Source organism: Rattus rattus, chromosome 4 (genome assembly GCF_011064425.1).
Source record: "Rattus rattus isolate New Zealand chromosome 4, Rrattus_CSIRO_v1, whole genome shotgun sequence".
In the NCBI taxonomy this organism is placed as follows: domain Eukaryota; kingdom Metazoa; phylum Chordata; class Mammalia; order Rodentia; family Muridae; genus Rattus; species Rattus rattus.
Window position 1 is genome coordinate 75,482,900 of NC_046157.1, and position 13,190 is coordinate 75,496,089.

General features: G+C 35.8%; 1 protein-coding gene across 1 annotated transcript in view; it reads left to right on the plus strand.

Annotated features, from left to right (window-relative positions):
- The window catches only part of Cadm2 (cell adhesion molecule 2), a 938,204-nt gene that overhangs the window by 844,238 nt on the left and 80,776 nt on the right, over positions 1-13,190 (plus strand). Inside the window, exon 9 of the mRNA XM_032899174.1 lies at positions 12,295-12,473. Within this exon, the coding sequence (XP_032755065.1) occupies positions 12,295-12,473 (179 nt within the window). The remainder of the gene's footprint in view (positions 1-12,294; positions 12,474-13,190) is intronic.

Here is a 13,190-nt window from a genome sequence, read left to right on the forward strand (position 1 = left end):
GTGTGTGTGTGTGTGTGTGTGTGTGAACAGGTACTGTTGTCTGTGGAGCCCGGAGGTTTTGGACTTCCTTAAACCTGTAATTAAAGGTAGCTGCAGCTGCTGTATGTTGGTGCTGGGAATTGCACCTCAGTTCTCTGCAGGAGCAGGACCTGATCTGAGCTGTTAAGACATCTTTCCAGCTCCAAACTTTCTTATGTGTAGCTGTCACATTAAATCATACAAATATCTTGGGGTAAAGTTTTACACACTCTATATTTTCTGTTTTATAGATTAAAAACAGTTACCTTGTGCAGCATATACGACTAGAGCTAGATAATACTAGAACTGAGAGGACAATGTATAATAAAAATATTGGTGGTTGTATTGGTTTGTTCATTCAGTGTTCTGAGCCAGGCGGGAGTTAGCATTCATAAACTATGAATTTGAATGTTAATCAAATAGTTATAAAATAGTAATGTAAACTCAAATGTTGTCTTCTATGTCTGATATCTACAATATATAGCCAGGTAGAAGATATAGATACCTGAGATACATAGATAAATACATATAACGTTTTATATATATGAAACTTGTACATAGACCTAAATATTATCACCAATATAATGTAAAATAATGGATGTCAGAAAGCTTAACTAAAATAAGCAAGAAATTTAAAGAATATGTTCTCCATGAGCATATCTCTCATGTTAGATATAAATATCCCTCAGAAGCAAATGGCAGATAAAGCATGATATAAATACATCTATCATAGGAATTGCTATAGGAAAAGTATGAATAATAGAAGTGACATATTTAGATATTTCTCTTTGGTTGAAATATAGAATTTTTTGAAATTATTATAATTAATTAACTCAAATTAAAAGCAATACAACCACTTTATTCATAGGGTCGTTTCAGAGGTATAATACTAGGAAATCAGTTCCAAATTTCCATAATAAGGATAAGCACCCCAACCTGTCCTTCCCTTGCAGAAACCCATATGGTCCTGTACTTCCCTCTCATGGCTTCAAATCTTAATCACACATTTACTTTCTGGAAGCACACAAGTGGTTATCTTGGAAATGAGACTGAATATTTTGGTTTTGTTTGTGCAACATGAGGCTGACTCTTAGTAATCTCCACGGCTGTTATTTAGGCTGGGCATCTGTGGTGTGCTGGGCACTCAATCATTTTCAATTAAATGTTGCAGTGTCTTGTAAAAGTCCCATCAGAGTCTGCAGAACCACGGTTATAGATCCACAGAGAATATGCACTTCTTGAACATTTTCCAGGAAGCCAGTTTTCTTATAAAAAAAAGCCAATTATTTTGGAGGATTATGTAAATGTTTAGCTGGAAGTCTAACTCAAAATGTCTCAATATTTAAGACACCATCCTGAACAAGCTACCGTCACATTTATGGATGAGACGTTGCAGAAAGGATGGCTTTTTGGCTCATATATTTAAAATATCTGTCATGTGTGAATATATTGAAACATGAGATCACACTATTTTTAATCTTTACCTAAATATTACTATAGATATTTTGTGTGTGCTTATGTACTAAAAAAATTATCATGGGTAATTTTATGAAGATATCAGTAACAGGAATTACTCAAATTCTTACTCTTATTAGTATGTTAAAGAAAATAGGAATCTAAGGAACAATTCACTAAAGCGTAAGCTGGTTTGTCTTTTTTTTAAAAGTTCTACTCCATGGTATTTGTTTTTTCTCAGTCTTTTTTCTACAATATGTATTATACATTTGTAGATAATATTCCTCTCATACTTACTACTATAATTTACAGAGAAGTTTTTTAACTGCCTGTTACACTGCCTGTTAAATATTTTGATGATCACTTTTGTGTAAATGGAGGGGAAAATATGTAAACATAATTAATTTAAAATCTTTATAGAGGTTATGTATTTTAGTCAATGACAAAGAAATGTTGTGTACTGGAGCAGTGCTTTATCCAATTATAACAGTAAAACAAAATTTCTTGCATGAAGCTTGGTCCATACATGCAGTACACTATATACAACAGCCTCAGTTACCCAAAACAGACATTTTCATGTTTAAAGTCAAGGAAAAATCAAACAGAAAATAATATCCCAAAGTTTTAGAAAGATGAATATTTGCAAATGGTTTCAATACAATAGGCAGATTCAATAAGCGATTGGTGAGAGCCTAGAACTCCAAGTCTTTCAAGTCAGAATGCCAGAGGTATCCAGGGTGCTTGAAGGAACAGATGAAGAAGAAGGGAAGATACATTTTTTTCTCTTTTAAGGCAGAGCATGAGAACAGCAAAGGTTTTGTCTCAAGGACAGCAGAACATATTGCCACTTGGAAGTGCATGGAAAGGCTTAAGAGTGGTGGGGATTTCGACAACGTGAGCTGGTGACAGTGCAGGAACAGAGAACGCAAGAGCCCTGTTGTGTTAGAACTGGAAGAGCTTGAAGGAGCTCGAGACCCCATATGTACAGCAACGCCAAGCAACCAGAGCTTCCAGGGACTAAGCCACTACCCAAAGACTATACATGGACTGTCCCTGGACTCTGACCTCATAGGTAGCAATGAATATCCTAGTAAGAGCACCAGTGTAAGGGGAAGCCCTGGGTCCTGCTAAGACTGAACCCCCCAGTGAACTAGACTGTTGGGGGGAGGGCTGCAATGGGGGGAGGATGGGGAGGGGAACACCCATAAGGAAGGGGGATGTTTGCCCGGAAACCGGGAAAGGGAATAACACTCGAAATGTATATAAGAAATATTCAAGTTAATAAAAAAAATAAATAAATAAATAAAAAAAAAAGAAAATCATTTTATTAGATGTGATATTTACAGCCAATCAGAGTGTTGGGACACTTGCAAAATGAATGTGTTAAATTTTAGTCATTTAACTCATTATAAGGAAAAAATTCTTTTTTCCTTTTTATTTGATATTTTTAATCTACATTTCAAATATTATCCCCCTTCCCAGTTTCCCCTCCGGAACCCCCTATCCCATTCTCTCACCCCCTGCCTCCGCGAGGGTGCTCCCATGCACACCTACCCACTCCTTCCTGCCTCCCCGCCCTGACATTCCCCTACACTGGGGCATGGAGCCTTCACAGGACCAAGGGCCTCTTCTCTCATTAATTTCTAATAGAAGAAATTTTAGTTTTAGAAAAATTAGAGTGGCGCTAAGCATGCTCTCTTTAATAATGCAGAAAAAATATAATCCTTTGAGATTAGTAATGATTAAAATATACTTTCAAAGTTTTAAATTCTAGATTCAACTTTTTTCAGCCTTTTTTTACATAAAGCATTTAATCCCCAACTACCATATACATGAGCAACACCTCACTATCACTTTCCCCAAGAAGTTTTAGATTTAGACACCCTGCAAGCCATGGAGGAAAAGAAGCTTATAGCAGGCAGTGATTAGAATGAAAGCAGATAGACACCTTTAGTTAGTGGTATTTTCTAGTACTGGAAACAATGGACTTAACTTTTTTTATTAAAGATTTATTTTAACTTACACATATAAGTACAGTGTTACAGTCTTCAGACACACGAGAAGAGGGCATCTGATCCCACTATAGATGGTTTTGAGCCACCATAGGGTTGCTGGGATTTGAACTCAGGACCTCTGGAAGAGCAGTCAGTGCTCTTAACATGAGCCATCTCTCCAGCCCCCTGGACCTAACTTTTTAAGGAAAGAGAACGCTATCATTTCAACCTTACTGTAGACTGAATGGATTTAAACTAAAGACTGACTCTGACACTTGAAGTATGTGCTCTGGCTTCAGATTGTCCTGACACTGCACAGCCTGAGAAACGGGCATTATCTGAGAAATTCAAATTCAACACTTGCCTGATGTGAAAAATAAAATGTGAAAATATTCCAGAGGAAAGCTTGGGGAGCTTATGATTTTTTTTAAAAAAACAAGCTTAGAAAACTCCTATTTGAGGATGATCACTGTTAAACACATCATAGAGATTTTATGCTCAATGTAAACACATAGATACTCATATTTGTTGTTGATGGAATGAATATTTACTCAAGGTTTGTTGAATTTTAATTAGAAATTAATATTCTATTCTTATCAAACAGAAAAGTGTTAAATGTAGATAAGGCCTGGGTAAATATTTTTCCTTCATTAGAAACCCCTAAGAGATTAGTTTAAGCATTTTCCCGACTTTGAATATTTTGAGTTCAGTATAAAATTCTCTCTTCTTTAGGATCACAGAATCTTATCTATTTTAGGGATAATCTCTGGTTTGTTGTGGCATAAGTTGGTTTGAATTATACAATGTGAAGTATAATTATTTATATCTCAGTAATTTAAAATAACCATCAGTAAATACCACATTAAGAAATGAAAAGTAAGTCAGAATTTCTCAGTCACTCTAATAAGATGCCATTAGCAGCAAGCTTTCTGAATGACATAATTTCTCATTTCAACCATAAACCTTCAGACTCAGGGCAAAAAGTGTCTTAGAACATAAAACTCATGACTTAGCATATGAGGAGGTTGATCAGAAAAGTCCATATCTTACTTACTACTTAAAATTTAAATATAATGATAAAACTGATGTTGATTTCATTATCCCAACCAAATGTGTGCATAAATGTAATGGAATTCCTTTTAGTTGATGCTATAAGACTGTAATACATTTGAGGAGTGTTATTTATGGGAGTGAAGAAATTGGAATCAGATCTTAACTAAAATCTGAAAGGAGTTCATAGATTTAAATTTTGCACTTCAGTCTGACTTCATTTATGACTGCTTTAAGATGTCTTTGTCTCTGTCACATACAAGTAAGAACAGGGACTTTTACGTAGAAGTTTTCATTGTTGAGATTTTCAATAGGAATATTTGTGAGGATAAGAACCATAGATAGATAGAACAAATAGAACATCACTTTCACGAAACAGATATATGTGTGTGTATGTTTGTGTGTGTGTATGTGTGCACGCACACATATATATAACTGTTCTCGCTAACGACAATAATATATATTTGGAATATATATTAGATTCCAAATTGCTAGCTGCCATACCTAGATAATCGCCTGCTTATCATTCATGTCTGGAATCCATGCAAATGTAGAAAGATAAAAAGAGACACTGATTCCAGGAATTGTCATGTGATATTGATATGCTCATAATGGCATGCAACACTCCTTACTTGCACTGTTCATACCATGCGTGTATAACAATACCAGCAGCAGCATCACCCTCATCATAATTATCATAAAAAATAATAATAAATTAAAAGTTGTTAAACTCCAGAGAAAGGACAACTGATATTGGTCTCAGATTCTCACAAACATATACATGAACATGTATACATACCTGTGAACATGTGTGTTTACAGAAAAACACACAAACACACATATGTACGTACACACTTACAAACACACATAAATACATTCACACAAGAAATTTAAAATATGACACATGAAAAGCATTTCTTTTACCTTTAAATAATACAACAGTTAAATTTGAAAAATAAATGACTCTCATATTTAATCCAAATACACAGATCAGTACAATAATTTACATATATAATGTAAACATATTATATGAGAAACATATTCTTTGAACATCAGTAACAAATGACTATATGTGTTTTAAGTTTACGATGACCAGCCTGAGAAATACCTTTGAAGTAATCGTATTTTGCTCTTCCTGCTAAACATGTTCAACCTCTAACAGTTTAAGCATTTAAATAATACTTTTCTCTTTGTACTTTTTCTACATTTACTTTAAAGGTTTAGGATACTAAGCAAACGTGTTTTATCATTTCCCTACTCTACGTGTCCCCTCACTCCTTTTCCCTCTTCTTTCTCTTTCCCTCCTTTTTTTCTGTCAATTAAATGTTGGGTTTGAGTTTAAGAAGTGACCTCAGTCTATGCTGTGGGAGAATATGTGGGTGATGGCCTGCTTAAGATCCTCCTCTTCTGAATACAACAAAATTAAAATTTCTCTACATTTAACAATTTCAAACTGACCTCCAATTCACATACTTTTCATATTCATTGAGGTTTCCCCTCAAACCTGGTGGCATAAGCAAGACATTTTCCTACAACATTATGAAATAATTTCATTATCTAAAATGCTTTTCTTAATTAATTCATAATTTGGAATAGGATGTTTATGAAAATCATACTTTTCCCTAATATCCTCTGGAAATATTACACATAGTAAAAAGTAACTGTTTTAAAACATCTCTCATAATTAAAACTTTAATCAAATCTATTGACTAACTATGGGGTTTCTAATGAATATGAAGCCAGTGGGTATTCCCATGATTACCTAATACATAAAGCAGAGAACTATTGGAAGTTCCCCTTTGTCATCAAGAAAATATTAGACGTATATAATCCTGAATTTCTGTGTGTCAGAACATGCTGCTACTTGAATACTATTATACAGATCTTTTTCATCTAGAGAAATGTTTAAAGGTCCTAAGGATTTTAGTGTTAGATCTCAACATATATGTGACTGTGACAGAAAATTATAGAACACAGGGAAGGATGTAAGTATTAGTGAAGAGGATCAACCTTGATAATTTTCAATCTCTTGGATGTTCTTTTTTGTTTTTTCCAACTCTAAAATCAGCAGAAGAAAGCTTCAGCAGAGCACTCTGAAACATGGGAGTCGCTATTGTGTAGCTAAATTACTTATTGATTCTTTATTCTTCTCCAAAAACATATGCCTAAAGCAGAGGCTAATTGTGAGGTCCATGAAAAAGTTCCCTGCCCAGGGTGCACACAGAGTGCAGCAGGAATGACTTCACTTGCAGTTGGATGAATTAGAAGAATTGCTATTATCCCAAACAGCACAGAGCAACTGTCCCAAAGACAAAATGAAATAAGTAGAAGTTAGTGATCCACTATGATTTCTAATCTGGATTATCATATCAACAAAGTGGCCATCATAAAGAGCGATAGCAATTCTTACTAAAATTAACTTATAAATAACAATGTGTGGACGACACTGGAAACCTCCTCTCAAATTTGTACAGTTCACAGGCTGTACACATAAAGAATTACCATCATGACTGCCCAACATTTTGAGCTGAGCAACAAAAATACCAGTGTCCATGCCAAACTGGACAGGGAAAAATCCCCAAGGCCTCAGCCCTACACAGAGAATTATAGTCAACTCAGCAGTTCTAGGAATGGGAGACAATCTTCCCCAGGGAAGGGCACAATGGTCATTTGTTCAGTGCCAAGCTATGATCCCTAAAAATCTATAAAGTTATAATCTATAAATTATACAGTTTATATTTAGTATTTAGGAATATATGTTTACAATACACAAATGGTCATGCAATAGTAATTAATTGGGGAGGTAAGGCCATGAATGAGAAGAGTGGGAAAAAGTATAAAGAATTGATTTGGAGGAAGGAAAGAAAAGGGGAAAGTGTTGTAATTAAATTATAATTTCAAAAAGGCATTCCTTGGGGCTGGGGATTCAGCTCAGTGGTAGAGAGCTTACCTAGGAAGCGCAAGGCCCTGGGTTGGTCCCCAGCTCCGGAAAAAAAAAAAAAAAAAAAAAAAAAAAAAAAGAGGCATTCCTTGAAGAGAAAAGAAACAATGAAGCAACTTTTTAAAAATTTTGGTAAAATTTTATTCTATTACACTAAGACTTTAAAATACAGGAAAGAATCCAAGAGGGTGTCTGATTACTATTCTTATTTCTACAACTTTTTATGTTAGAAGAGCTGGGGAGAAAATGCCTTAGGTGTCCCCCTTAGAAAATCTACTCTGAGTTCGGAGAGTTAGTAGACAAGTACCATGAAGTTTTACCTCATGTCGGTTGTCTAAAATGTCTAAGAACCTTGTAACATAAAGGGGAATTCTGTATTGACCATGCTAATGCTCTCCCTGTAAGGCTGGTCTGTGGCATATCCATTCTGCTGATCTTTCTCCTGTTATTCCTGATTTCTCCAGCCTGTTCTTTTTTAATCTTAGCACATGAAAACCGCAGGCCAGAACTCCTCTTATGGAGGGAAGAGTGTTATTCATCAAAAGGAAGATACTTAATCATTTGTGGGTTCCAATTAGAAAATGCCTAGGGAACCTCTACATTAAGATGAATCGCAAGCTGCAACACGGCATGCTAAAACACTTGATATTAAGTTGAACATCTTGATACTAATCAAGAATGGGTGTAGGTTATTCATAAGATGTGCATAAACTCTAATGTCCATTTCATCAAGTTACATCTTGTGAAGTGAACACCTTTGTCACTGTGAAGACTTACCTCCCAGAGTGGAATCCTGAATACCTAAGAGCTTACCTTGGGTCTCTTACTGTTACAACATGTACAAAGGTTATTTCTGCTTTTCTTTGTTCTTTCTTTTGTTATTTTATTTTTCTCTCATTTATTAGAAGAAAGTTGTCTGTAGAAGAAAAGCTTAAAACACAGACTGAGCACTTACATTTCCACAATTCTTTAGATGTTTATGCTTCTGTGCAGCTTTAAAATACAAATCTAAACTTAATTATGTATTTATGTAACTGTGTGCTTAAGACATATATGAAAACATTTTAACCAGTTAGAAAAATTCCGTTACAATTTAGGTTTGAGGTGTCAATTTTGGGTATACAGACAATTATATCTCTGTGTTTATCAATATTAACTTGTGCATCAAGAAAACATTGCTCTGTAATTAAAAGTACATCATTTGAGAAGAAGTAAACAAGTTACTGGCCTTATGTTTATTACTGTTTTTGTATAGCTTTGGGAAAACCACCAAAATTCTACTACTTTAAATCTGATACAAATCTTAGTTTCATTTGACCTATTTTTACCATTTCCAGAGATGCCAAGGATATGCACATGTAAAATTATACAGGGTGTTCCAAAATTCAAATTATTAAATTCTAAAAACAGATAGCATAAGTATGATATACACAGCAAATAGAGATTTACTAGCATTAGGTTTTCTTTTACTAGATATATTATTAAAATGATCTATGCCTTTGGATGAGAAAATAATGTTTTGAATTGTTTATAATTTCCTATACTTAGTTTCTTCTTAATTTTTTTCATATAAAGATGTTCTTTTAGAAACTTCATGAATATAATCCTGGTACCTGGTAAAATTGCGTTTATTTCTTTACTTTCTCTTTCTGAAGAGATAGGAAAAAACAAAATGCTCACTATTCTCTACTAACACACTGCAATAATTCACCCTATTCACAAAAATATATGTGGCAGCCAGTTCCTCTCTGCCAGCCATCAGTCCTTCCTGAGACATCCACAGAGAAACCTGTAATTCACTTCAATTCTGCCTCTGTGTAGCTGGAGATAGTGTCAGATGCCACAGTAGGAAGGTTCAATCCCAGGAAACTGCTACTATGTCTTAGGCCAATTACCCTTAGCAGACTGTAAAGCATCCTTCAGATCAACACACTGTGAGTCAGCGATGCCCTGACTCCCTCCTGGGGTTGGATTAATTTGCCAGAATGCCTCAGCGAAGCACTCTACTTTTCCCTTTGCTACAAAGGTTATGGAAAAGAATACAGATGAACAACTGAATGAAAAGATGCAGAAGTGTAGAGGAAAAAGACAAACTAGAGTTCCGCAATCTGGGGTAAAACACACACACACACACACACACACACACACACACACACACACACACACGTATCATTTACGTTTGTCCTTTACAAACCATACATGTTTATAACATAGTATATTATGACATTGTGCCTCCCTTGCTTATCTCCCTCCCATCTCTATTAACTCTCCCTCATCCCTACCCATCCCTTTTCCAGATTCATAACTTTCATTTTCTTTTATGACACACTGAGTTTTCACTTGGGTTATATGTGTGTGACTGGTTTGGAATTACCCATGGCATCCTGGTAATGTCATCTGTCATATCCCAATAAAGGCAATGACTGCATTCTCCCAGTAACTAACAAATAGAAACTTGTTCAGCAGTGAGGTATAAGTCACTGCAGAGTACCTTCTCCATCCTTTGCTGACTGTTAGTGGGTCCATTCCTGAGTAGATCCAGTGCAGATGTCCGGCTGCTTGTGTGTGTACCATTATGATGGCTATGCCTTGACCAGAAGATGCTGGTTTGTAACTCTTCTCCCTCTTTTCAATCTCTTACATTCTTCCTGCTCAGTCTCTTATAGTATTGACTAAGCACTCATCTACCACTTATTCTGGGTATCCAAGAAGTCTCTATCCAATGTCATATCCTGTAAAGAAGTTTTTCTGATTAAGGATGAGAGTAGCATTTTTCTTTCCACACAGATATAAATATTTAAAAGACAAATTGATGGTAATTCAATTTAGCTAAGTAACAATATTAAATTACCTTCTAAAGCAGTGGGTTCTCAACCTGTGGGTTGTGACCCGCTTTCGGGTTACATATCAGATGTCCATGATATCAAATATTTACATTATGATTCATAACAGTAGCAAAATGACAGCTATGAAGTAACAACAAGATAATTTTATGGTTGGGGGTTACCTCAATGTAAGGAATTGCATTAAAGGGTCTCAGCATGAGGAAGGGTGACCACCACTGTTCTGCCCCCTAGGATTCCCACATGTGGTTATGATCAGGTTTATACTCTAAGTCATGCTATGAGGCATGGGTTCCCTCTATGGAACAGGCCTCAAAGTCAGTCAGAGAGCTATTTTACTTCCACAGCAGTTGTACCAAAACTCCATAGATGGGCATATCGTGCCTGGCAGATTTGTTCCGTAGTTTATAGGACTCAGAGCTGAGTAAGACTACAGATACCTTTTCTGTACCAGCAGACTGCATCACACCTTCTGAGGTTTGAAATGTAGGTGTCAGGAGGGAAGCTTCCCGCTCATTTCTAGTCAGATAGCTCAATAGCACGCAAGTACGGTGTGTGAGGCGACTTCAGCAAATGCTTTTAGTATCTAATTCTCATGTACAACCAAGTGGATGAACACCAACCGCCTGCATTGTTTTGGGGAAGCCTCTGGAACTTACCTGACCGACAACTCATAAGGGGTGTCCTGTTTATACCAGTAGGGTTTTTGTTTTCTAACTCACAGCTTCAAGGAGCAGTTTTTCTACTAATGAATTTTTCCACAAGACATCGGGTCTTAGGAGTTTTCATGGAGGCTACATAGTGTATTCCTGACTGATTACATTGTTGAGCATTACTATTGACTCAACATTAACCTCTGTCCCCTCATAAGGAGTGAGAAGTTAAAAGAGGAAATCTCTGTTTTATATCTAAGTAGCTGTCTTCTGAGGCTCTTCAGGAACCAATGGAGAGCATCTCTTTGCAGAATTTCATAGGTGGACCTCCTTGAAACATAAGACTTTTTTTTATTACACAAGTATTTACAATGGATTTAGGAACATTATCAGAAACTGTGTCAAAGCCTAACTACTTTAGCAGAACCCTTAAGAAAAGCTCTTCAAGAGTACCATGTCAGCAATTTGGGCAGAAAGAAATGTATGTATTTCATATTGATCAATTCTGGTAAAACGGAAAGAGTACCTCTCATTTACAGTGGATATCATAGATTTCAGTGAGGAAGAAATGTCATTCCGTATCTGACTACAATTTTTTATAGTTTAAAGATATTATATAGTGTGTGCGCACGTGTATGTCTGTGTGCGTGCATGCGTGTGTGCGTGCATGCGTGTGTGCGTGCGTACATGCGTGTGTGTGTGTTTATGCATGCATGTGCATGCGCCTGTGTTTCCCACAATAGTATGTACCGTGAACATTGCTCTCTTTCTACCAGGCATGGAATTTATATTCAGGGCTGTGTATCAAGTGCTCGACCTGCTAAGCCATCTCCTTGTTCCTCTGAGTCCACTTTGTTAAAGGAATGCATCTTGACAAATTCCTTAGGAGAATAGAAAAAGTGGTAGCTACAAGAGGAAGAAGGGTAGCTTCAGTAAGAATCATGCCATCATGCTGGGCCAATGCTACCATAGTATAATTTCAGGTAAATCTGAGGCAGAATTGTCTCAATAGACCAAAGAAAATAGTTCAGGTGATACGCAAGTCTTTAACAGCAGCATCTGGACACAGAACTGAAATAATCAGAGCTCTAGAAGTGACAGCTACAGAGACGCAATGAATCTGTTCCTAAATACATATTTTATTAATTAATTGAGTAGAACAGATTTAAAGCATATTTATCTTGCCTCCAATGCTTCTGAGTTAATGCTTGATGGCTTATTGCTACCCTGTCAAAGCCAACACACAGTTAGGCGTGAGGAAGTTGTCTTGTTTGATTTTGTTCACAGTACATTTAACATTTCCTATTTTTTCTCTCTACATGCATGCCTGCATCCAATAGGCCAGAACCTGTTTTGTGGACGAAGGATGGGGCAGAATTACCAGATCCTGATCGAATGGTTGTGAGTGGTAGGGAACTCAACATTCTCTTCCTGAACAAAACGGACAATGGCACTTATCGATGCGAAGCCACTAACACCATTGGCCAAAGCAGCGCAGAGTACGTCCTCATTGTACACGGTAAGTTCTTTAGGAAAACGTTACACACAAAAGGAAGAAAATGGTTCAAATCTATCAAAGAGTTCAAATCTGTTACAATTGGCTAGAAAAATAAGTTAAATAGGTCCTCTTTTTCTTTCAGAAGGACTTCTCATGAGTATAAATATCTCCAAGATATACATTTGATATCTTTCAAGTTTAACTATTAGAAGATATTAAAGCATTTGTAGAAAATAAAATTATTTTTCAAATGCCTGATAATAAATTTGATACTTGGTAGTGACTTATAAATTATATGAGTTGATGTCTTAAATTTACTATAAGTGATTTTATGTTACCAGAGCACTGAAAAACATTTCTCTTAAACTAACTGTATTTTACTATCATCAAATATACTTTTTAAATACTGAATTGTGTGACCCAAAAGATAATAATGCCATTGAAGATTAGTAAGGACAAAAGTTTGCAGTATTAATGATTAATTTCCTATGAGTGATAATTTGAAATTATTTTCTCTTCACTGTGCTTAATTCAAAATTGGTTTGAATGCAAAAAAGGCAGAAGATGATTATAAGAAAAGAAAATGATTGTTTTACTCAACTTCCTAACATCCTGTCTTCTTCATAAGGTAGCTTTAATCTATGACTAGAAGAAGTCTTCTTGTAACATGCATAAATACTGTAATAAATGCAGTTAGATTGCTTTCTAGAATAGCCTCTGGCAATTTCTCATAGATGC